General features: G+C 33.3%; 1 protein-coding gene and 1 long non-coding RNA gene across 6 annotated transcripts in view; both read left to right on the top strand.

Annotated features, from left to right (window-relative positions):
- Positions 1–5,949, top strand: part of LOC115209693 (BMP-2-inducible protein kinase) — a 157,668-nt gene extending 151,719 nt beyond the window's left edge. For all 5 annotated transcript variants that reach the window (XM_029778177.2, XM_036501452.1, XM_029778179.2 and 2 more), the window contains one exon: positions 3,316–5,949. In XM_029778177.2, the coding sequence (XP_029634037.1) occupies positions 3,316–5,012 (1,697 nt within the window). In that variant the 3' untranslated portion in view covers positions 5,013–5,949. The remainder of the gene's footprint in view (positions 1–3,315) is intronic.
- Positions 5,950–7,264: 1,315 nt separating this feature from the next.
- LOC118762621 lies at positions 7,265–24,267 on the top strand. The gene is made up of 4 exons (XR_004998379.1): positions 7,265–13,858; positions 15,288–15,292; positions 23,481–23,483; positions 24,256–24,267. It is a non-coding gene; the product is annotated as an uncharacterized LOC118762621 (long non-coding RNA).
- The last annotated feature ends 2,890 nt before the right edge of the window (positions 24,268–27,157 follow it).

The raw sequence follows: 27,157 nt of genomic DNA, 5'->3' as shown, positions 1-27,157 counted from the left end.
GGCAAAAATTGGCATACCTTCTTTTTTCTAGTAATACTTAAAGAGGAATATGAAGCTAGAAAGAAGTGCTATCTTTCAGTGTATTTAATAAAAGATAGGTGACAGCTGGTGAAGTTGAATGAGCTTACATTGAGTATGCATTTTTAAGTATGAAGAAAGAAACCAGGAGAGAGCACGTTTGACGCCTTGGATGTGGCAAAATAATTCTGGCCTTTGTGATATGTTTCTTTTGAATACATTGCCTAGGTGGTCTTTCCTCTTAGTGGGAACATTTGTTGAAATATTTTATTGTTATATTCTTTATTTTTGTTGACTTTCTTTTACTCAATGTAAACTTCACTTTTGTGTGCCTGTATTGTCCTCAATGTTTTGGGTCCTTGTGCTCAATGAAAGAAATCACTATAACATATGATGTATTGGCAGAATTGTTAGAGCATTGGAATAAAATATTCTGCATTTTGTCCAGTTCTTTATATTGAGTTCAAATCCCATCAAGGTCTGCTTTGTCTGTCATCCTTCCAGAGTTGATTAAATAAAGTACAAGTCAAGTACTGAGGTTGATATAATTCAGACATAATATATATGAGGATTACATTATCCAGTGTGACCTTTCTTTTTTTTAGGGCAGAAATTGATGGATATTTGGTTGCTTTTCTAGTAGACCAAATGACTAGTAGAGAGTTCTTCGGTAACTCATGTTGATATTAGCCATGGGGCTTCATGTCAAAGTTGGAAATTATTAATGTTGTTTTGTACAAGCTATTTAGCTATTGATTACTTCAAAATTAGATGCTTCAAAAGGCAAAGTTAGTACCACTAGTATTTGAATTCAAAACACTGAGGGGCAAACATGTATGTTGTAAAGCATTTACTGCAGCACATTACCACCTGTGGCACTTCATCGTCTTCTGAGTTGTTATAATAAGGAATAGAACCCATTTTTTCTAATTAAGAAGTGGGCAGATTGTCAATTAAATTGATCCTATGTATTACAGATACTGTATTCTATTGTCTTTGGATGAGAAAGCTAACTTTGGTAGAAATTGAAGTAAGAAGCTAGAGAGACAAAGCTAGGCATTTTGTATTCAGACATTTTCTGTTTTTGCCAACAAATGTTAATATAATAATGATTAAAACATATTTATTTTTGACAAGACACTGGTCAAATTTTGAAGTGTTGGAGGTGTACTTGATTGGTTGAACTCTAGAAATACTTATTTGATTGGCATTGTGGGGATAAATAACAAATTGAATATGTGTCAGAACTTGAACTTGCAACTAAAGGGAGTAAAACAAAATGCTGGTGCTTTCTACTAAATTCCACAGTACTTTATTTTTAAAATAAGGATTTCTAGTGACTAGGTTTTAGGGCAGTTGTTGTAAGTAAAGAATAAGATTAATGGAATCAACTACTGCAAAACACACACACACTCTTACTCTCTCTCTCTCTCTCTCTCTCTCTTTCTCTCTTTCTTCTCTGATGCCCTTTACCTATCTTAGGCAGATGAAGACAAATTTAGCCCTGCTTAGAGTTCATCTCAAAATTCAATAATAAAGGTTTCTCACATTTGAAACAATGACAGTGCTACTGCTGCATATAAAGATGATGATAACAATACTAATAGTACTGATATCATAACTAGAGTATTGAAACCAGAACAAAATAAATATATAAAGAAAACTTCTGCATTCATTCCACAGAGTATTTTAGCTTCTGTGACAATAAGGTATTCGAGCCATGAAAAAAATAATTTTTTTAAAAATTTGTATTGATTAAATTTTAACAATTGTTAAAAAAATTGTGAATTAAGAAATGATGTTTATGTTATTAATGTCCTATTGTTGTTCTTGAAATGTTGTGTTGCAGTATTTTGTGGTGCTGGTAGGTGAGAAAGTAAAACACATATTGACTATTTTATTGTATATTTTCAGTATCTTAATAATATGGGGTCAGAAATCACATTTACTTTCCATCTTTTTGATATTAACAAAACAATACCTATAATAATGTGGTAAATTCAATAAACAAAACCTGTCTCCTACAGTAATTGACCATATGCATCTTATCAAAGGAAATCAATAACCATGACTGATATTAATATGTGTTTAAATATAAAATTGTCTTAATATTTGATATATATCGACAAAAATATTATTTTGTTGAATTCATGTGGTGGTGGTGGTGGTGGTGGTTACATTGAAATTCTTTTCTCCATTCTTAATAAAAAGTATTAAAATGATACTTTCCAAGGTTTTTCTTAAATTATTTGATGGTGGTTCTCTACTTTTCATGAGTTTTCTTGTTACTCTCTTTTTAATTTTTAAAAAAAATATCCAGTATTAAATGAAATGATATAAAGATTAAACAATCAAAATTAGTTACAAAGTAAGTAATTAAAATATAAAAAAGATCTTTTGTTTTCAATTTAGTTATTTTCATGTGAACTACCATGTAGTGTGAAAGCACATGGCTCAGTGATTAGAGTGTCAAGCTCACAATCATGAGGTAGTGAGTTCGATTCCCATACAAGGCTGTGTGTTGTGTTCTTGAGCAGGACACTTTATTTCATGTTGCTTCAGTTCACTCAGCTGTAGGAATGAGTTGTGATGTCACTGGTGCTGAAGTGTATCAGCATTTGCCTTTCCCTTGGACAACACCAGTTGTGTGGAGAGGAGAGGCTAGTATGTATGGGAGACTGCTGGTCTTCCATAAAACAACCTAGCCTGGACTTGTTCCTTGAAGGAGAACTTTCTAGGAGCAATCCCATAGTCATTCATGACTGAAGGGGGTCTTTATCCTTTTTACCATGTAGGTAAGAAAATGCTAATTTAGTATATTTCTTACTAAGTGCTTCTGAAGAAAATTTAATTTCATAAAACTTTGCATTTGTTGTTTTCTTTCTGCAATGCTTTTGTTTTAAATGAAGAAAATTCATTCAACATTTGCATACATCTGCTAATACTTATGAAAGCAATAGCATTTCTGAAAATTTTCAGCAATTGATTTCAAATGATATCTGCTTCAATTTCTTTATTTCTTTTGCCTATTTTTTTTTTTATCACTACTCTCCCTTGTCACTTTTTCTATCTTTTAATTTCTCTCTTTTCCTTCTTAGCTCTTTCTATCTTTTATTTATTTATTTCTTTTATTTAACTCTCATCTTCATTCTCCTTTACATTTATCACATTTCCTCTGCTTTTATTTTTTTTTAAATCAATTTGTTTTATATGTATTTTATGTATTCATTTCCTTCTCGTGGTTTTGCTTGTTTTTAAAACTGATTTTCTTCTTCTTTTCTTCTCTTATTTTTCCAGAAGATCTGGCGCACAAAAGTCCACGGCGTCATAGTACAGGTTCAGCAGATGTTGCACTCGAGCATACAAAAGATCTTATTGATTTCAACTCAGAATCAACTGGAAAATGTCATGAACTATTTGGTGGCAACACCTTAATAAAAGTGGCGCTGGGTTTAACAGGCAAGAAGTACAAACAACTTGTTGATGATAATGGGGAGAAAGAGAGGAAGCGTATAGAAACAAAAGGCAAGAAACTTACAACTAAACCAGCTATCCAACCTAAAGAAGTTGTTGACTCTAGTTCTGAAGATTACCATGGAGGTATTATAAATAAAGGTGCTGCTGATTTTAGCTATCAGGAATTGGATGATGAATATGGTAGTCGACCAAGTGCTGCAAAACCTTCAAAACACAAAGAAGATTTTGAATCTTTTGAGGAATATGAAGAATCGAAAATGACACGAAATTTTCCTAGTAACTTATCTGTTTCTCATTATCAGATATCAGAGAATCATGAAGATAGAATTGTTGGTCATGAGTATGGTATAAAACCCTTGCTTGATGATGATGAATTAGAGGAGGTGCATTCAAATTTAGGGACATCTAAAAGCAGCAATCTTCAACATAAACGACATACTGTTAGTGAAGAAAACATTGGAAGTGATGCTGCACTAATTCAGTCTGTTCTGGGACAATTTAATGAAGATGTATTTTCAGCTGCACCGTTTCCAATAAAAAGTGGAACTAAGCGACGGCCTATTAGTGCAGTGATACCAAGTTCTGTTTCTGCCACTTTCTTATCAAAGACTTCTGAAGATGTATTTTCCCAAGCACCTTTTCGAAGTAAATTTAGTAATAAGCTTCAGGGCGGGTCAAAGGCTAGTAGAACTAGTAGCTCTGCTCTTGCCCTGACCACCCCTGAAACCCCACCAAACACCATCGAAGAGATCTTTTCCAAAGCTCCATTTAATGATAAAAAGACTCCCAGTTCCATTCAAACAGCACCATCGTCATGTGCTGTTACTCCAGATTTAGATGATGTTAAGGAGCTTGTGTCAGTTGTGGAGCCACCTCACAGCTACCATTCACATACAGTTAGTCCACCAGTTGATGTTTGCAGTTCCCCTAGTCAGGGTAGCTCATTGCCATCTTCTACTGAAAGCCAAGATGTTTTTGGAGCTGTACCATTTTCTGAAATGCCTTCCACTTACCCGAGTGGCTCCCAAACCCATCTAAGTGCCTGCAGCAGCAGCAGCAATGACGACATGATCAAATTAGATTCTCCAATTGATGATTTACAATCTGAAGATTCCTGTTTGTTGGGGTCAAGTGATTTTCAAACTGTTGAACCTCATGATCGTCACTTCATGGAAAGTCCATCGAGTGAAGATGATGTATTTCGGCAAATTACTGATTCTCGGACTACTGTTCACACAGCCAGTGCTGTAAAACATTCCAAACCTAGCAAGTCAAAATTTCGAAGGGGCCTTAGAGATATTTCAAGTTCAGCCTTTTCGAACATGAGTTATTTTGATGATGAGTTGGAAGCAGATGAGGATCATGGAACTTTAGAAACTGCTGACTTAAACCAGAAAGGGAAATCTGTTGTCAGTTCCAAAAGTCCTTCTGTACCCCTAAAATGTCACTCTTCCTATCCAAAGTCAAGTCATTCATCAGGAGAGACTATGAAGCAGAAGAAGCTTCCTGTTCCTTAAAATTGTTCTGATAAACTCACAAAAATGAAATGTGTATCTTGTTTTAATTGGTTGTGACTAAATGCTGTATTATATTGTTGATGAGTCCACAGAGGTAAATTTTTATCACCAATGTGTTGACTAATGCCTTCGACTGAATCTTCTTGGAAAAAAAAAATACATCTTTTCAATTGTTTCTGTTCTACTAGGCAGTTAATTTATTTTTTTCAGGCTTTAGAATTTTAACTTGAGAAAATGTGTTGACTATTTTCCCTAGAGATTCTTAGTTGTTGTTGTTGTTGTTGTTATTATTATTATTATAATTATTATTATTATTATTATTTTAAGGTTATATTTTTTATTTCTTTTTTCCCCATTCATTTAGAAGTGAGTTAATATATTGATTAAAATAGGCTATTACGTTGAAATATATATTCATATTTGCTTTATTTTAAGTTTTTTGTTTGTTTTTAAATTGAACACTATGAAAGAGGACTGGTAACTGTATGCTAATTTAAAACAAACAACTGAACAATTCTAGAATTGCTATTGACCATCATCTAAGAGTTCTTTCAGCTTTCTATTTCATTGCATGATGATACAGTACAAAGTTACATACATGTCTCTTAAAATTGAGTCATATCTGTAACTGAATCAAAGGAAAAGACAAAACAAAAAAAAAAGCACATTACAATGTAACTGATTGAAAGAATAAGGGTATTCTTTCTAATTGTTAATATTTCTTGCTTGATATTTTCTTTCTTTATTTGTTCATATTTATTTGGGCAAAGTCTCAAATTGTTGCAAATACAAATGTATTTTAAGTTGAAGCATATATACATAGAGTGAAAATTTGTTTGTAGTGTGATATTTTGGGGTCCAAGACATATACATCACGATATAACCATGATTTTATTTCTAATTTTAAGGCCATATAATAAAAAGACCTTTTAGAGTGGTTAGTTTCATCCTGATTTTTTTAATACTTATTATGTTCTTTATGGTTAACATAGCATTGTATAGAAAATAATGATGAAACTAATTGCACTTAAAGGTTTTGATTATATTGTGCATGTGTCTGTGTACACATATACATGTGTGTGTGTGTGTGTGTGCCTGTGCATGTATGTATGTATATATATATATATATATATATATATATGTGTGTGTGTGTGTGTATATATATATGTATATATATGTGTGTGTGTGTATATATATATGTATATATATGTGTGTGTGTGTGTATATATATGTATATATATATGTGTGTGTGTGTATATATATGTATATATATATGTGTGTGTGTATATATATATATATATATATATATATATATATATATATATATATATATATATATCAGCTGTGTGTGCTCCAGCTATGCAAGTCATGCATTGCATGGCCATTTATTTTTATATAAATCAAAAATAAATTTAATAATGTAATTTATTTGTAACTATATCAAAAAGTCTTCAAAATCATTGAAAATGAAACTAACTCATTAACTTGTTTTGAAGAAGACCATCAAATGCAATCAATATAAACTGAGCATTTACTTGGATTATTGAAGACAGCTCTATTCTGACCTCATTTCCCATTCTATTAAAAATAGTTTCAAAGTCATGCAATGTTAAAAATGCATGAAGTTTCTTCTCTTTGATCTCCTCTCTCTATCTGCCAATATCTCTCTCTATGTTCTGTCAGTTCTTTATAATTGGTGTTGCTAAAGACTGACCACATGGTTGAATGGATTTGACCATTTGACCTCAGTCTAATAATAAAAGCCCTTTCAAAATTCTTTGTCAGTCAGATTAGTTCAGTGATTCAGGCTACTAAGGACCGAAGTTTTGCCAATAGAACAAAGTTATTTATTTTATCTTTGATATCTAATGTCTATTGTTACATTGCTGGACTTTTTTGGATTATATGTCCAATGTAAGTTGGGTTTTCTCCCTTTTGACCAGGATCTTTTGTTGCTTCCTTGATTTATAAAGATTATTTTCCATTTTATTAAAATTGACTTTCAACCCCCCCCCCCCCCACCACACACACACGTGCATATATTTCAATTATAAAATCTTTTGAACTTTTGAAATAGGAATCTTAATGACTGACATGTGTGCTTTAGAAGAACTTTTGAAAAATACTTTTTCAAAAACAGACTTTGAAAGGAAACAGTTAATTATAAATGATAGCAGACTAATGCTAAAATTACCTAATTTGCAATGTTCCATCAAGAAATGTATTTGACAATTTCACACTAATCTATATGAAAGGAAAAAATAGTTAACTGGAAGTGCTAAGCTAAATTAGTTATTCTGTTAGTCATGCTTGTTACTTAGTTTAGAAAAACATGTTTGAAGTGATAATGGTTACAATGATTTAAATAATCTACTAAAACATAATCTGCTAAAATAATCTGCTAAAACATGAACTTCCTCAAAGATGTATAAAATCTTTCATAGATCTTAAGACATTTGGGAATGTTTGGATAGACTTGCAATTGGATGCGTATAGAAAACAGAGCATACAACAGCATAATGAAGAGGATAAATGAAACAAGTCCATTCTGTGGCATTAGGTCAGTGCAGTTATTTTTCTCAGTAGCCAGGAATTATCATTTCGGGGTCATTTTGAATCCAATAATCATGGAAATTGTAAAGAACTCTTATATTTAATCAGTAAATATGACAAAAAATTGGCAAGCTATCTTGATACATCTTGTTTTCTCAGGTTTCTGAAACAGAATTCAAAATGACTTGATTGATGCAGTTCAAAAAGTTTTGTTGGATGAAATAGAAAATGAACTGAAGCAGGCTAAATTTGTAGCTTTTGTTGTAGATGAAACATCTGATGTATCAAACTATTCACAACTTTCAACTGTTTTACATTATGTTACAAAGATTGTGTTATTAAAAAATGATTTATCGGTTTTAATGATGTTAGAATAGATTGCTCAGCAAATGCTTTATCTGAAGATGTTTTTAAATGCATTGAAACATGGACATGTGGAAGCAAATTAATTGCACAAACCTATGAAGGTGCCACTGCAATGGCAGGCAATTAAATGGGTTGCAGTCAAAAGTAAGAGAGAAATATGAATATGTGATCATTGTTCATAGTTGTGCTCATGCATTTAATTTAGTTCTTTTGTAAGCATGCTCTGCTATAAAAGAATGCAAAATATTTTCTTCTGCCATAAATGAACTGGGTACATTTTTTATGAAATTACCTAAAAGGGCTAATTTATTACATAGCATAGTTAAAAAATGCTACAGGAACCAGATGGAACTACTCCTCGTGTCTTGTTCTTATTATAAAAGAAAATTGTAATTTCATAATCAGCCTTTTTGAAGACATCATTGAAAGCCCTGAAGCATGGGATGAGACCACAATAAATTATGCTTTTGGATTCTTACATAATTTAAATGCTCCCGATTTCTTATTTTTATCAGAAGTATTTAGTGACATATTTTCTTTTATTGATGTCTTATTTAACATCCTTCAAACTAATCATAACATAGTATATTGTAAAGAGCAAATAGATAAAACTAGAAGCGTACTTGAAAATAAAAGTCAATTTTTCAATATTTTATGATATGTTAGAGGAAAAATATGGCATCGATGCAGCAATTGAAATTAAAATATCCAGGAATAAATCTATTGATCTCCAACAACATTATAGAATGCTCTATAACAACATTATTGGCACAATAGCTGACCAATTAATAATGCAATGCTCATCCTTAGAAAAGCTTAAATTCATAGAACTTTTCAATTTCAGCAAAAGTGAGGAATATCACAAAAAATTTCTTTAAAAACTACTTACGGTAGTTTTTTTTTTTTTTTTGACATAATACGATTTCAGAGTGAATTAAATGTTTTGTATTCTATGAAAGATTTTAAAAAGCAGTGTGAGTAATTTAATGCATCAATGATATGATAGAAGCAATGCCAGAACTCTTCAATCTTTGCAACCTTATTTTGACAATTCTGTCTACAACTGCCCCTGTAGAGCTGTCCTTTTCTGCATTGAAAAGAATTAAAACTTACCAAAGAAATACCACCAGAGAGAAAAGACTTTTGGGGTTGGCTCTTATATCAATTGAAAAATATTTACTTCAACAACTAATTAAAACAAGATTTCTGTGACAATGTAATAAATATTTTTGCCCTAAAAGATCAAAGAACTGAATTAATTTATAAATGAGGTATGTAAATAATTTTTTGTACATCTTTTCTGAAATTTTTAAACACATTAAAACAGCGACCATCATGGCCATATTATGAAACTAATTTGGTTCTCTTAATTAAACAATTTAAAAGATGAATCAGCTCAACCAATAAGTATGAGGGTAGCTTGAAAATTTCATAGGCTGACTATGAAGGAGTGATGCTAGAAATCTTGCATGCATTCATTTCAACTCCACATATTAATAAATGCATTGTTTCTTTTCAGGCAAACTGACATCTGACTGTTCAAAGAAGACTTCAAAAGTTACTAGTAGCTACTTCTCTCGAAAATAGATAAAATTTGGCATTGTGGTGTATCACATATCTTCAGAAAAGGCTTTAGCCCCCAAGGACATTCCTGCTGACCTGGTTGCTACATTACAGAATGATGCTTCAGTGGGCAGCTGAACTTAGGAGGGAACGGGATAGTTTTGAAGATCACCAAGGAAAACATTGATCATTCACCACATGTTGATGGATAACAGGCGATTGACTATGAATCAAATAGCCAATGTTATTAGCATATCCTGTGAGAGAGTTGAGAATATTCTGCACAATGAACTTGGCATGATGAAGGTTCATTCTTGATGGGTGCTACATCTGACACCTGATCAAAGCACATCAAACTGATCACACAACAGAAAAATCTGACATTGTTTGTGGCAGATCCACTTGGTCTTCTTGAATGTATCATAATCCATAATGAGTGTTAGGTTCATCACTTTAAGCCAGAGATAATCCATGCAGTGGAAACAACCCTCCTCAGCTGCTCGAAAGAAGACCAAGGTCGTTTCATCTGCAGGGAAGGTGATGACCTCAGTTATTTGGAATGCAAAAGGCTTTGTGTTTATTGACATTGTGATTATCTTCAAAAGGGCCACCTTGTCAATGGAGTGTACTATGCCAACATGCTGAGGCAGTTACCAAATGCTCAGGAAAACTAACAAAAGGAGTCTTCTTTCATTAGGACAATACTCCAGCACACATGCCCTTAGTTTCAATGGCTGCTATGCATGGCTGTGGCTTTTAATTAGTTGATCACTATCCTTATTCCCTTAATTTGGCCCCATTTGACTATCATCTGTTTGCCAACATGAAAAACACATGACTGGGAACCAGTATCACAGTGATGATGACATCATATCTGCTGTAGATCACTTTTTACCAGGAGGATGAACGTTTCTTCACCAATGGGATTCAAGCACTGCAATACCAATGGAACAACTGTATGAACTTCAAGGGGGAGGGGTCTATGTAGAAAACTAAATCTTATTTGGTCATATTCCATGAGAGAATTTTGGTCAGCCTATGAACTTTTCAATTGACCTTCATATTCATTGCATGACCAATGTCAAAAGTCTCTGCACACCACTGAAATATATATATATATATATATATATATATAAATGATTTTATTTAGCAAGTACATTGTAGTAAAGGTGCTAGCCTGCTTTATAGCATATCACACTCTCTAGACATCTGGTCTAATCACAATTAGTTCAGCAGTGTAAGTCAATATCATTTTAGTTTTTAGATCTTGAATTTCTCATGGTTATCAGCATTTTATTTTTGAGTATTATGAAAAACTGATAATGTAAAATACCTCTTGATTTATTTATTTTTATCATTATCTTTTTGTCTGCTCATGGTGTAGAGGTCCTCTGATAATGAAAAGGGAATAATGTTTGTTTTTTAATACTTTATTTATTACACTTAAATATGAGAATCTATTTGCAAGTGGTATACTAGTAAGGGTTAACATTTTATATAATTTTAAATTCAGTTGCTGTGATATTGGACTTGTACAAAAGTGCAACAAGTTCTATGCCAAAAGTAATATTGTAGTCCATGTTTGTAGGCAAAAGATTTCACATAGTTTCAACTATTCAACTAATCTTATTGTCAGGTTGCAGTATTGTTTTTTTTGTGTGTGTGTTTGGTGCAATTTCAATATTGCTGTTTTAGTAATTAATAATAGTTAGCCATGTTGATGTATTCTTATAGAAATTAAGCAATGATGATACTTTATAACAAAAAACATTATCCTTTTGATATATGATGGCAATATTCCTACTGCAAATGTGAGAGTGAGCTGGCAGAATCATTAGAATGCTGGGCAAAATGCTTATCAACATTTAATCCATCTTCACATTAAGAGTTCAAATTCCACTGAGGTTGATTTTGCATTTCATCCTTTTGGAGTCAATAAGATAAGAACCAGTTGAGTATGTAATCAACTTACTACCTCCCCCGAACTTGTCAAAATTTGAAACCAATATTTCTACTATGAAATCATTGAGTTCTAGTATGGAGAGTGTGAGCAAAGAAACAGTTCTGTCTTTATGAAAGCTGCATTTGACTCAGTTTGAATGTTGAAAAGGTTATATTTTCACTTTGTTGTTCTGCTATGATGCTTACCACACACACATTCAGAACAGAGCTTCATGAGTTGTCAACCTGTCACATGTGTCACAATTCTTTAACATAAACTAAATAGTTTTTATGTTTGGAGAAGTGAAAAATCCCTTTTCAGCATGCAAACTAATAGAATGTGTCCTGCTAACATAACAAAATTAGAACTAGTCATAGGTTATAAAAACTTTTTCTCTTTTTTTGTTTTGGACAAAAAGTTAGTATTCCAGTTTCAACTTTCATTTAAGAAAATAACTGCCCACTCTTCTTTTTTTTTTAGGTTTAATTTTAGTATTGTCAAATAAAGTCTTGGTTTTATTCATCTGTATACAAAATACATACAAATGTATGTAGTATATGTACACACACACACATACAGAAGTGGCAACTGATGAGATGTTTAGATGCAATCTACTTGTCTATGTGCCATATTTGTAGGATATTCAGTATCAGTTAATCTCTATGTAATTTAAGAGGCACAATGGCTATGAAGTTAAGCTACTAGATTATTGATTACATGGTCATTAGTTCAGCTTTTATTAACTATTATTGCATTGTATTATTGAGCAAGCAACATAGCATTTCTTTTGTCAAGTACATTAAAATATATGATTCATTGATGAAGTCATAATAAGGCTGTAAAATGCCTAAAATCTTTTCCTATATTTACTGGAATAATTAAAACTATATTAATGAAACATTAATATTGTTTTTTGTTATCTCAGCATTTTTAAGCTTCCTACATTAGATGCTAACACTAACTTTATCATTGTTTTTAATGTGGATGGCTTATATAAGTAATTTATTCTAAAACATTTGGTCTAGTTTGCCCAACTGAACAAAACTAGGTTCATTCACCCATACAGTCGAGTGGTTTGCAGTAGTAAGGGTATTTAGCTCTAAAAATCTATTGTTCTAACATTCATACAGGTATGCAGAAGTGAATCTAAGCCCTTTAAAAATAAAATGATAAAATGGCTGTTCTAGCTAAGCCATGCCATCCTTATTGTTTAGTTTGCTACATTGAGAGTTTGAACTTCAGATTATATAGCTATTGGGTTTTATGGAAAAAGAAACTATTCAAAGAATCATTTGATTGACCATCTTGTCTTTTTTGTTGAATATGCTTTTCTATGATTTAAGATTTAAAATATTTCTTATTTATATGGCTCTAAAGTTAAGATACTGGACTATTGACCATATGGTCATAAGTCCAGTTCTTACTACTATATCAACTGCTTGCTTCAGTTTGAGTGATACAGAGCAGTCTCTTTCCTCATGTTTGAATGATTAATGATAGGAAGGACATCTTACCATATAAACAATTGATCCAATAAAACTAATGTCACACATATTTACATGAAATGAAAAATAGCTGAATGAATAAAGAGGTGTCAAACAGAAATTTAGTTGGTATATTTTACATATTGAGTGAATTTGGAATTATTCATTGTTGAGGCATAAGTAGCATTTAAGCTTAAATTTTGCAACCCAACAAGTCATAATCAACAATTGTGCAATACCTAAGCTGTTGATAGATAATCTGCCAGAGTTTGTATGGTGAACAAATTAGAGCCCTTTGGCTTGAGATTCAATGACTTTCAAGGGTTCATAAAACTAAAGTAAAACTGATAATATGTGAGTATATAAAGGTTTAAGAAAAAGGTCCTTAATTTAAAATTTCAGAATTTATGGTAATTTGTGTTAATTATTATGCAGAATACATAACTGTATAAAGAACATATTCTGTGAGCCTTGTCTTAAACATTACTTTCATTAGGATACAATACTGGCCTACTAATACTTTTCGATATATTTCACTTATTTAAAAGTATTTATTAACATCATATACTGTCACTATTTATCAGCTTAGTATATTGCCACTTGCACTGTTTATTAACTTAGCATGCTTTCATATAGACATGTAGTGTATATTTTATAAAACAATGTATGTTTAAGTTTATTATGATATTTAGTACTCCTTGTTTCAGGAGCTCCTTTCTTGGCCTTTCTTGCATGAGGGAACAATTGGACAGAAACAAAATACCCTGATTAGTAAATTATGTGATTCAGCACAAAATAATTTATAGATTATCAAATTTTTTAATCAAATCCAAGTTGTCTCCTTAATCATAAATATGAATTTACTATATCAGAATCTGGAAAAGTAAAATGGTCATCACAAAGTTGGAGTGATGAAAGCACTCCCCTTTTCTCTTGATGTTCTTTAGAATCACTGGTACTCATGGTATTAAAAAGATGTGCAACTATGTGAAACTCGGTGGGATTTAAATGCAAATGACCTTTTAAACAATGTACTCTTTTCTCTTTTGTCCATTTAATTGATAAATTGATTTAACCAGTCAGTATTTTAACTACTTCTGTCAAGTGTATTAGTGTCAGCTGCCTAATTTCTGATAATCAACATTAGATGTTAGTTTGTAATTAACTCCAATGATTTCAATGTAGGAGTAGTTGTTGATTAGATTTGGTCAACTGTATTTAAGGAAAACTCAGTTGTGATTGATCAAATGCTGCAGGGAGCATTAGTACCAAACTACAATATCTGAGTATTGATAACTGAGTCTTGGTGAACCTTTCATATTTATTAAAAATTGAAGATTTAAAATGTTTGGTTCTTATTTACTACATTGAACTGTTGAATAACTGGATAGAAGCACAATGATTATGAGGTTAGGGTGCTTAACTATGGACTACATTGTCAAATCTACTGATGTCACTCCAAGAGCCATTAGTAAGTTACATAATTCTGCTTGCTTCAGTTTGACTGACTGTCAAAAATAGTCTCCCTTCTGACTTCACACATGAATGGATAGAATTAGGATAGTAAAGGATTGTGGTTGTAAAATGTGTGAAAGAAAAAAAACTTTGACAATATTAATGTAAAAAACAAACTAAATAATGGGGCCATGTTACAAACACTAGAGAAGTTATCTTAATGGAATCTGAACTCCTTTTGCTTGTTGTTAGCAGTTCAGAGAGACATTATCTTTACTAGAGCGTAAAAAGCCATGTTCTTCCTGGCAAGGTTGATAATGTCAGTCTACTTGCTGATTGGTCACTGGCTCCCATCTTATTAAATCCAGAGCCAAGAAATTTAACTGTCAATAGTTCATTCTCCCTAGTTGTAAATGGTACCATTTGTGAGAAGTATGAATATCACAATTTGTTAACCTTTCATTGAATCTGATGAGTAGTATAGTATAGATAAAGCATGTTTGCAATTGTCTTGATTCCCTATGAGAATAGAATTTGTTTCACTTTTGTGAAATAAAAACTACAAATGCAATTTCTCCATTTCACTTGGTATCAGTAAGTTTAATAACTCATTATGGAATACCATAAATTGGAAAAAATTAGATACATTATGACAACATTTTAATGGTCTCTGTTAACCACTATTTGTTATATATGAATGATTTTTCTTAAAACACTTCTGTTTACCAATGAGATTCAGTTCATCTCTCTCCCCAACAAAAATGTTGTTTATCTTTGTACTTAAAAAACCCCACAAAAACAACAAAAAATCATTTCCAGTATTAATCGGGTGTATATTTCTGAGAAGATGCCAAATCAACATACTGTTATAAGAAATTCTCACCTAATTCAAAATACACTGTGCTATTTCAGTGCTGGTTACACTGTTACTTGTTTCCTTTGGGACTAATGATAATGTTTCAGGCCACAGCTGGTATATATTACAAAATGTCCTTTTTGTATTCACTGTTTATTTATCTTCATTGGTGTCATCATCATCATCATCATTATTATTAGGTCAGTGAATAGCAGAATTGATAGATGCTGAACAAAATACTTTGTGATATTTAGTTACATCCCTTTTCAGAGTTCAAATTTTGTGAGGTTGTCTTTCATGTAGGCAAATCACTTACCCAACCCCAACTCCAACAAAATGTTTGGCATCTGTCAAAATTAGAAATTATTATCATTATTATAGTGGTCAGTACTATAGGGCTAAAAGGTAAGCTCAAACTTCTATTTTTGATTCCCAGTTTGACTAAAATCCCTTTGTTTTTGATACTAATGCTCTTGAGAAAGGGTGAATATCAATTCTGTTTTTTCACCTCCCATAAAATTTGTGTTCTTGCCTAAATAAGAAGTTATTATTATTATTCAGGTTAGCAAACATGCAGAAATGTTAATGTATGGAATTTCTTGCTCTTTATGTTTTGAGTTCATATTCCACGAAGGTCCACTTTGACTTTCATCCTTTCAGGGTCAATAAAATAAGTATTATCTGAGCATTGAGGTTGATGTTATTGACTCCTGCCTCATCCCTAAAATTGCTGGTCTTGTGCCAAAATTTGAAACCAAAGAAGGCAGCGTGCTTGCAGAATTAGTGTGTTAGACTAAATGCTTAGTGGCATTTCATCTGACTCTATGTTTTGAGTTCAATTTCTGTTGAAGCTGACTTTGTCTTTCATCCTTTTGGGGGTCAATAAAATAAGTACCAGTTACGTACTGGGGTTGATGTAATCACGTAAACCCCTTCTCCCCAAATTTCAGGTTTTTTACCTATAATAGTAAGAATTATTATTATCTTTGAATGTGTCCTTACATACTGAGATCAAATTCTGCCGAAGTCAACTTTGCCTTTCATCCTTTTGGGGTTGATAAAATGAGTACCAGTTACACACAGGGGTTGATGTAATTGACTATCCCCCTCCCAAAATTTCAGGCCTTGTACCTATAGTAGAAAAGATTATTATCATTATTGAAGGTAGCAAGCTGGCAGAAATGTTACTGCATTTGACAAAATGCTTAATGGCATTTCTTCCAACTCTTTATGGTCTGAGCTCTAATTTCAGTGTGGTTCACCTTTGCCTTTCATCCTTTTGGGATTGATAAAATGAAATACCATTTGAGGACTGGAATCAATGTAATGGCTTAACCCCCTCCTCTAAAAGGCCAACATAGCCTTGTGCCAAAATTAGGATTATTATTATCATTATTAAGGCAATGATTTGGTAGAGTTGTTAACGTCAGAGAAAATGGCTGTTTCTCCCAACTCATTATGTTCTGAGTGCAAATCCTCCCAAGGTCACATTTGCCTTTTGTCCTTTTGGAGTCAATAAAATAAAGTACTAGTTGAGTATTGGGGTCAATATAATTGACTAGATCCCTTCCCTAAAAAAAAACTGCTGCCCTTGTGTCAAAATGTGAAACAATTTATTATTAGAGTGGTAAGTTGGTAGAACCATTAGGACATTGGGAAAATAGTTTGTGATATTTGTTCTGACTCTTTATGTTCTCAGTTCAAATCCTGCTGAGGTTTGCTTGGCCTTTCATCTCTCTATGGTCAATAAAATAAAGTACCAGTTAAATACTGTGTTGATGGTATCAAGTAACCTCTCCTCTCAAAATTGCTGGCTTTGTACATATATTTGAAACAATTATTATTGTTATTCTTATATATTCACTATTAAGACATCTCTATTTTCAATTAGGTAACTTATAAACAAACTTTTTTTGTTAGTAATTTTAGTAGTCAACATTAAACTACACATGCACACAATCACATAAACAAACAAACATTTGTGAGTAGTAAAACAATAATCTCAGCATTTCATTAAGTATTTATACTCTATTTCTGAATTCTGTACCTTTTCCTCTTGTGTGTGTGTGTATATATATATATATATATATATATACACACACACACTGATAAAGGTCATCTATATTTATATATACACACACACACACACACACACACTAATAAATGTCGTCATATATATATATGTCTGTATGTACATTTATGCATTTATATGTGTTTATGTATGAATTGTGTATATGTTTGTGTGCAGCTGCAGTATATCACATCACAATATAATCTATATATTATCACCCTTTCCCTCCATTTATATACATGCAGTTGTTTATGTACATACATATGAGATTACATATTTAGACTTGAATGTTTTGTAAAAATTTACTTTATAGTCAATGTTTACTCAGCATTAGGAACACTCTGATGAAAAATTTATTGTCACCAACATACAAAATTATAACAGACTATGCACATTTCTAACGTAGGTATATATTGAGCACTTTTGTGTATTTATACAGTAAAACAAACAAAAGCAGTATATATATATGTATGTGTATGCATATATTTGTGTGTTTGTGTATATATATATATATATATATATGTGGATATCATCATCATCGTTTAACGTCCGTTTTCCACATTAAACGATGATGATGATATGTGTGTATGTATGTATATATTTGTATGTATATATGTATCTATATATTTGTATGTATATACATATTTATATAACATAGTATGTGTATATGTATGTATATATATGTGTATGTATATATATATATATGTGTGTGTATATATGTATATATATATATGTATGTATATATGTATCTGTGTATGCATATGTGTATATGTATATATATTTATGTGTATATATTTATGTGTGTGTATATATATGTATGTGTGTATGTGTGTGTATATATATATATGTGTGTGTATATATATATGTGTGTATATATGTATGTATATATGTGTATGTATATGTATATATGTGTATATATATATGTATATATATATATATGTGAATATATATATATGCATATGTATATATATGTGTATATATATACATATGTATATATGTGTATATGTATATATGTATATACATGTATATATATGTGTGTATATATGTTTGTATATAGTATATATATGATTTTTAGTCTTGGAAAAAAGTGTAAAAATATATGTACATTATATAATACTCACAACAGATGTTAGACTAGAAGATTTCAATTTTCACAAACCCATCATTAAGAGATCATTTTTTTTTTATTTGATATTATTTTTTCATTTTAGTTTATTTTGTTTGTATATGTGTGTATTGCTAAAATATATATTTTTCTTGTACGATTGTAATTTATATATTCGTATGCTTGATGTATGAATGTTTAGTTTACACATTGAATTGTTACAAATTTCCTATATCTCTGTATCTATCTAGCAATCAGTCGTGTGTGAGTGTGTGTATAGAAATGTATATTTGTGCATGTATGTACATGTGTGTGCGTGTGTGTGTGTATATATATATATATATATATATATATATATATATATATAATTATATAATATTATTATATTATATATTAATATAAATTCTTGATAAAATCATTACAATGGTTTTATCCTTACTTTTGTGTGTGTGTGTGCATTTGCACACATGTGTGTTTATGAAGAAACATGTATATATATGTGTGTGTGTGTATTTATATTCATATGTATATATTTGTATATATGTATTTATGTGTATATCAGTGTATAAATATATGCGTGTAGGTGTATATATATGTGTGTGGGGGGTGTGTACATATATGTATATATGTATGTATGTGTATATCTTTTGTATGTTTGTGTATATATGTGACTATTATATATATGTGCATATATATACATACACACACATACATGTATGTTTGTGTATATATACACACACATATTGCATGTGTGTGTGTGTAATACAAACACCATATATATATATATATATATATATATATATATATAATAGAACATATGTAAACAAAATGACACCACACCCTGCCAAAAAAGAAAAAAATGAACAAAATCAGAAAGAAAAAAAGAAAATATAATCTCTGAAATATGCATTTTGGATGATTTGGAGTTTTTGGTAAGAATTGAAAACAATAAAGTTTTGTTTCCCTTGACCCTTTTTCCCCCTCTCCACAAACTGAAATATTAATGTGATATGCTGGACAGAGTTTGTTTGCATGGTGGATGAAATCATGCTAGACTCTGAATTTGACTGCTTTATTCTGAATAATCATGAAGTGTAATATTTTTTAACAAAATGACCAACATACGTTGTGGATCAATAGTTATGACATTTTAACCTCTGCATTTTGCAGTCCCTGACAGTTTGGGTTTGACTGGACTTAATTAAAGATTTTGCTCATGTGCATGAGCATATATATATATATATATATATATACACGGTACGGAAAAAGGTATGTGATTAAATAAATATTTAGAAGTGAATTGCTTTTCTATTATCGTTGTTGTTATTATTTTCAGTGTTTATAAAGTAAGTATTAATTATGTGTTGCCTTTTATTATATCAACTATATTCACATCCTACAAATTTAAAATCTTTTTTTTTTATTATGATGGTTTAATCGCTTTAGTTACACTGCGTTTATTTGTCCGTGGAGTGAGCCACCATAAGATTTCAACTTTCATCATCATCATCATCAACAACTACTTTTCTGACAAGAATAGGTTTGGGTAGAGTTTTCTACAGCCGAATGTCCTTGCTGCCGCTAACCTCTATCTGTTTCTTTGCAAGGTAATGATTTCCTTGTCTATTGAGCATTAAACAGCTTGGACATGCTTTCGCAAGTGAATTGCAAGCGAGTGACACCGTCCAACACTGTTAGCGAGGTTATTGTTCACGACCAGCAAACATAAGTGAAGACGAGGGGAAATACAAACTGCCGAGTTTTGTTTCCCCCTTCTACCAGATCCACTCACAAGGCTTTGGTCGGTCCGGGGCTGCAGTAGAAGACACTTGGCCAAAGTACCACACATTGTTCTTTTAAATTATCCATGTAAAATATTTTCTATATGACTAATTATATCCTTTTTTCTAATACTATTATCATATTTAGGATACTGGTGGTGGATTGATAAAATAGCGAGTCGAGTAAAATGTTCAGCGGCATTTTTTCCGGTTCTTAACACTCGGAGCTCAAATTCCCCAGACATCAACTTCGTCTTTCATCTCGAGTTGTATAAAATAAGTACCATTTGATCACTGACGCCCCCTAAATTTCAGGCCTTGTGCCTATTGTAGAAAGATGGCAAGCTAGCAGAATCGTTAGATTGCCAGACAAAATGCTTAGCGGCATTTCGTCCGTCTTTATATTTTGGGTTGAAATTCCACTGAGATCGGCTTTATTTTTCATCCTTTAATAAAATTAGTACCAGTTGAGCAATGAGGTCGGTGAGATCGATTACACTTTCCCTCCAAAAATTTTAAGCCTTGTGCCTATAGTGGTATGCTGAACAGAGTTTGTTTGTATGGCGGATCAAATCATGCTAGACTCTGAATTTGACTCCTTTAGTTCTCACTATATTTGTTTTGAAGTTACTTTGATAACACTGTCTAAGGTATTCTCATGAAAAGGAGGTTTCAAAAGCTTTCTTTTCTCATCATCATTAGCCAGCAAACAAATAAGAATGTTAACTAGTTTAACATTTGAGTGAGGAGGAGCGGTGGGAAGTGGCAACAATAGCCATTGCACCGGTAGTACTGAGGCTGCCGCTTGTTTTGAAAGTTTTACTAGCTGGAGCAAAAAGATGATTTCGTCCTAAATTTTTTGAAGAAATTTTACAGTAGATATTTATCTGTTGTGAGTCTAAACCAGTTGAAATGCTGTAGCAAAAACAGTAGTGAGTCGACGAGCAGCACACTGTAAATAACAACACTGAGGATGGAGGAAGATCTAAGAACAAAAAAAACGTAATAACAGCAATGTCAGAAATGGTAAGACCACCTACTTCTACAACTATTTCAGTATTTTTAATGAAAATGACTTACGAGCTCTACCAATCACAAAAGAAAGCTGCTGCGACAGCGACAAAAATAGCACTGAATGTCAAGAAGGAAAGAAAAATAACATCACCAACAATTTTTAAAATAAGGCTGCAGAAGCAGCAGAAAATGGTGCCACGACGACGATGACGATTATCCAATCCATCGTGTCGGCCAAATACACTTCTCCAAATAGAGAAGCAATATTTTCTCCATTTCTTGCACCCCTGTCACTGCATTCATTGTGGCCACCAGAACCGTGACAACAGCAGCATAAACAATAGCCAGAAGAGTGTTGTAAAGATTGGCTGCAAAATCCATAAAAAATGATTAGAGGAAAAAGTAGCAGGTCCAAGAATGGCTCTAAAGCTCATCTGGAAATACGGTAGGAGGGCAGCATTGGTCATGGTCCCAGAGCTTTTGGAGAAAATGGTCAGAACTAATTCATTGGTTCATGGTGGTTAAGTGCCTTGGTGTAAAGGAGTGCCAGAAAGGAATATGGATTGTTATTGACTTCGTTTAATCGTATGTTATAGAATGATAGAGGTGTGATTTTTCTCGAAACCTCACCCTTTGAAGCCTTCCATTGTTCTGTGTAGAGTGAGGATTTGCCTTCATACTTGCATACATGAGTAGGTGAAGGTGTTAGATGTGCCATCAAGATTGACTATCTAAAAGACGGTTGTATAAATTGTCCTTGAGGAAGAAGAAAGAATCGAAAAAATACTGCTATAAGAAAACAGTGCTATGAATATTGGATTGAAATTGAGTAGAAGCCCTGTTGCAGATACAACCTAAAAAACTATGGCAAGACTCCGGATTAAAAATAGACCTTCTTGACGGCACTTAACCATATGTTGTGGTGAAAGGTAGACAGCTCAAGTGTCACCAACTTCCTTCTGCTCATAACAGAAGGCAACAAAAGTAAAACTTGCCCTGTGGTCAGCACCAAATTCACAACAACAGCAGCAGCAGAACAACAACAACGATACCAACAGTAACCATCAGCTACAGCAAAAGCAACAGCAGCAATAGCAAAAACGACAGCAACAATAGCAACTACAACAAAAATAGTAGCGCTAATAATAGCAACAAATAGAACATCTCATTAAGTAAAAACATTAACAGCGACAGAAAGCAGTCGCAGGTTTGAAGAACCTTTACGTCACCATGACCACAATCAAAAGAATCCTCGCCCCTACAGTTACATAAAATCTCTAGGATCGCAGAAGCATGATGTAGAGGGAACGATCCACACACCGCTTTCCTCTACTTGTGAGACCTTGTCGTGTGACAAGTCGAGACAAGCCCATTAAAAGAGGTCTTTATAGTCGGGTTTAGGAACAAAAAGAAAAGTGACCGCCCCAAGCTCAGCCCATCGACCATCTACCCATCACTGCGACTTACACCACAATAACAACAAAAAACACAAAGGAAGAGGGTTTTGATGAAGCTAATTTCTTGGGCACTGCTGAATAGAATACTATTGAGAACATCAAAGGGAATATATTGAAACCTCAGTAAATAAATCCTTGGCTCTTTAGGAATGTTCTAGGAGAGAGCAGGTAAGAATGTTTTATAGGGTCTTTCAAGGAACCCCTTCTTGTCGTGATAACTGGATTACCAATCCTTCCCCAAGACCAAGGTAAGTATCCTCTATCATTTATTTTTCTAATCATCATGGCTGTACTAAGAGTAGGATGCATCAATGTGCTTGGCCTTGGAATCATCTTGGAAGCAAGGTCACTTACTAAACGACTTCAGGTCACTAGTGTATTAGCAAGTAGCGAAAGCAGAATTTCCAGAATGCATCCGTATCCATCTTTCACATCTAGGAAGTACACACATTTTATGGTCGGTACGGATCAGGCGGTGGGGTGGTAGTATAGTCGCAGAAAGGTTTGGACGTGGACGAAAAGTTGGTGGTGTTATACACGAAAGGCAGCAATAATAGTACTTCAGACTGGTAGCTTTCTTAAAGAGTTTCAACTATCTGGTAAATGTCAAGTGCATTTATCGAATGCCTCAGTATCGACCTGGAGAAATCGCACTGAGTAACGTAATTCGAGTCTAGATTAAGTATTTGTTAGGTTACATGATAGATACAAAATAGGAAGTCAGCATTTTTAATCACTCGGCTTCATTGACCTCAAATTTGTAACCTGTATAGCCGACCTAGATAGAAAGCGTGGACAGGAACTTGGTTTTGAAAAATGAGCATGTTATTACCTGCATGCATAGCTTGCAGCGATCGGATTGGTGAATTATTTAAGTGGCCGTTGACGTTGGGTACCAATACTCAACAACCGGTGGAACGCTTTGGAGAGGACAATTCAAGCATGATTAATATATGGAGACATCAAAAACAGTGTTGTAAATTTAAAAAAGGCGATTAGCTAAGATATTACGACCACAGTGTTAGCAAAGAGAATAGTCCTCTATCATTTCTTCACGGTGAAACATCAAGGTTGCGTTGTCAGCTGAAACCTTTGCTTACAGACACATATGAATGAAAGCCATCCAATGGGCCCAGGAAGTAGTGGTACAATGTAGAAAGAAAGTGACATTTTGATGGGTTGGAAAGGGCGCGTTCTACTCTATTCCAAGTAGATTCGTGCTGCTTTCTAGCAGCACTTCACTCACTTGTTTAAGCAATCGGTGGATCGGAAAGGTAGTGAATTTAGTGCTTATCAGGCGTGCTGTGATTTTTGACAGAGGGCGGTGACTGCTATGGAAAGCCACTAACATTGCCTGGTTAAGATAGGTTGTATTGCATGCCAAACTTGTTTGCTGTCCCTCTGGCAAATTTCTATTACAATTGTATCAAGAACGGGAAAATGTTCACTTTTTTTGAAGCAGAAAGTGGTAGTACTGCCGAAAATGGATACAAATAAAGGAGCATTGCTGATAAATTCTAGCCCTTAATTCTGTTATAAAATCATGGACAAAGTTATTGCAAAAGTTTGCACTTGTCGGTAGTATGGTTGGGAAAGTGCAAATCTGTGTGATCTCAGGCAGATCTACCAACGACAGCATCCATCTCATGTGATATATCGTAGAGAGGGTGGGCTGTGGTCAATCTGGAACAACTGAAAGCTTGAGTACGCTCCAAATTTTTTCCCTCCTCTAGAATTTTGGATTCTATTGGGGCCTCCATACTTGAGTTTTCTGTTTTTTGTTTGGTGGTTTCGGTTTTAGTTATTTAATTTTTTCCCTTTTCCTCCTTTATGTTTGTGCTCGTGTTCTTTCCTTCCTTTTCTTGTGGTAGGATTTGCATTCCTCTTGTTGTCCAGTGAGGTGAGGATTCCGTTCTTTGTAGGACCACTGACACAGAGGGACTTCTGGTTGTTGCTTCCTTAGCTTCCTTATCATTATCAGCCTGGTCGTTCACAGGGGTGGGGGAGCCACTGGATCAAAGAGACTTCTGGTTTTTGTTTCGTTTTCCTTATCCTTATCAGCTTCGCCACAGTAGTCTTCCATGATGACATCAAGAGTGTCACTGTGTGGTCTGATAAGGGCATAGGATCGGATGAATTCATTTATCTTCCGCTCTATCTGATCAATGGTTCTACAGAAGCCATTGTTCTTCAGTGCAGCAGTAATGATGTTGTTTGGTGGATCGCCGCTAGCAATCGCCCATGCTCGCAACAGTAGATTCAATTCTTTCTTCTTCCACTTTGGCGCCATCTTCGTTTTCTTAGCCCAGAGGGGGAAGGAATGATAAAGAGAAAGTGAGAGAGACAGAGGGAGGTAGAGAGGAAGAAAGACAGAGGGAGGGAGCAGGAAAAAGAGAGGGAGATATGAAGGAAAGAGAGAGAAGGTGATATGAAGAAAGAGAAAAGGGGTATGGAGCGATAGCGAGACAGAGGGAGGGAGAGGAGAGGAAGGGAAAGAGAGACAGTGTGAAGAAGAGAGAGAGAGGAGAGAATGAAGGATTTGAGGAAAGGGAAAAACGGAGTGAGAAGAGGGAGGAAAAATCTACTCATTTTCAGTTCCACAAACACGATGTTTTGCGTTGGTCAAATGATTCTCTTTAATTTCACTTTGTGACAGTATTGCTTTTCTATTTTTACTTTTCTTTTTCCAAAAGAGGTAGCTTTTATTTCTGCACTCATACCTTTTTCAACTCTCAAAAAGAAAAAAAAAGTGAACACTTTAATTTCACATGAATTACTTTTTCATATTACTGCGGGAAATTTCTCTGAAAGAAATCTTGGCAGAAAGGCGAGTAGATTGATTACATATTGCTTTCATTATGTTATCGCAGTTTTGTGAGATTTGGCTGTTATTTCTAGCATGTGGATACCCTGTTTGAAGGCCAAGGCCGTAGAATTGGGAGCGGAGGGGTTGGGGGTAATTTGTTTTTTCTTTTTGCCTTCGTATTTTTCTGCATGTTTTGCAAAAAAAAAAAAAAAAAATCCGGAAAAGGTGAAAAATGAAGAATGAAATTTGAATTTGCGTCTTTTCAAAAATTTTTTTCAGAATCGGATTCTCCATAGAGAGCTAGTTTGGCATATACAACAAATCATACAAGACAAATTTCTTTGCAGTCTTTTCAGAGTCGCCTGCCATTATCATATTGCCCAACAATAATTACCCATCATAATTCAGTTGACGTTCCCTTCATATTTTCTTTCCATAGTGACGCAAAGTGCCGATCAGGTGACAATGTAAATATGTATTTTAGGAAATATCTCATGAGTTCAAGGTAGTTTTCGGTTCTGTGATTTCGAGAAATTAAAAAATAATTCGAACAAAAGATACCTGCGCCTTTAGTCCCTTCTCCTTTAGATTAGTGGCAAATGATGAGTCACATATGATACTACGGATATGTGGTTAAGTAAAATCTCCCATTTCTAACTTTGCATCTGTCAGTATTCCATTGAATTTGTCCATTAGATATTGAATATTGACGATTCATCCTCTTAGCAAAGTTTTTCATGAGGTCCAGTTTGATGTGAAGTGGTAGAAAATATATTTTCAAACGATAAACTAGTGCAACTCATTATATTCACCAATGACAGTCAGTCATGCTTTTTGGTGATTCTTATCATTTATGCTATTTTATTGACGTAAAATGTGCATATGCTTTTAATAGACCAACTGTAAGCCTAGAAGCAATGATACATTACAGTTACCACAAATATTCCATGTGTGCTTCTTGCGTTTGATTAGCCTTCTCCGTAGTTCTATGGATTCATAAATTTCTTATGTATTCTTATTAAGGCCATTGACATGTGCTGCAGATACTGAAAGTTTCTCATTGATATTGCGCAGTAAGACATGTTTAAAATACTTTATTACCAAACTCTCAACCCTACCAGGCCATAGTCACAACCAAATTTTTGCATTAAATCGTTGACTGCAGAAGGAAACGCAAAAACAAAGACGTTTCGCATATAAACATCTCATCAAACATAATGTTTGTAGGATTATGTTATTCAGTGTCTTTCCACTTTTCTTTTTCTTTTGATTCAGATGAGTATTAAGGGAAATATGATTGCTAGTACTGGAGGATCGAAAAGCAACTCATGCAGAGGTTATTCGAATTTAGTATTAGCAATATAATGAAACTGATTTTTTCTATTGAGTGTACTGGCTTTCTTATAGAAATTGGCGTTGTACATATGTAAGAAACCAATATTTGAGAGTTGGGAAGATATACACTTTGGTTTTTTAGGAGAGAAAGAGGGAGGCAGAAGTATTTAGATAAATGGTAGAGAGAAAGAGAAAGAGAGAGAGAGGGGGGAATTTTAGTGAAAGTTTCTACAGAAACCGCAGCTTGATTTTAGTGTGTCATCAGTAGCCATGAAAATGCAAAAAATAGAAATTAAATCCTTCAAAAGTTACGACATTCGCATAAATAGTTAATTTATCTAATGTTGAAGTAATAAA

The sequence above is a fragment of the Octopus sinensis genome, linkage group LG3 (assembly GCF_006345805.1).
Source record: "Octopus sinensis linkage group LG3, ASM634580v1, whole genome shotgun sequence".
Lineage (NCBI taxonomy): Eukaryota > Metazoa > Mollusca > Cephalopoda > Octopoda > Octopodidae > Octopus > Octopus sinensis.
The sequence above is the reverse complement of the archived record's forward strand: the minus strand, read 5'-3'. Positions and strand labels throughout refer to the sequence as shown.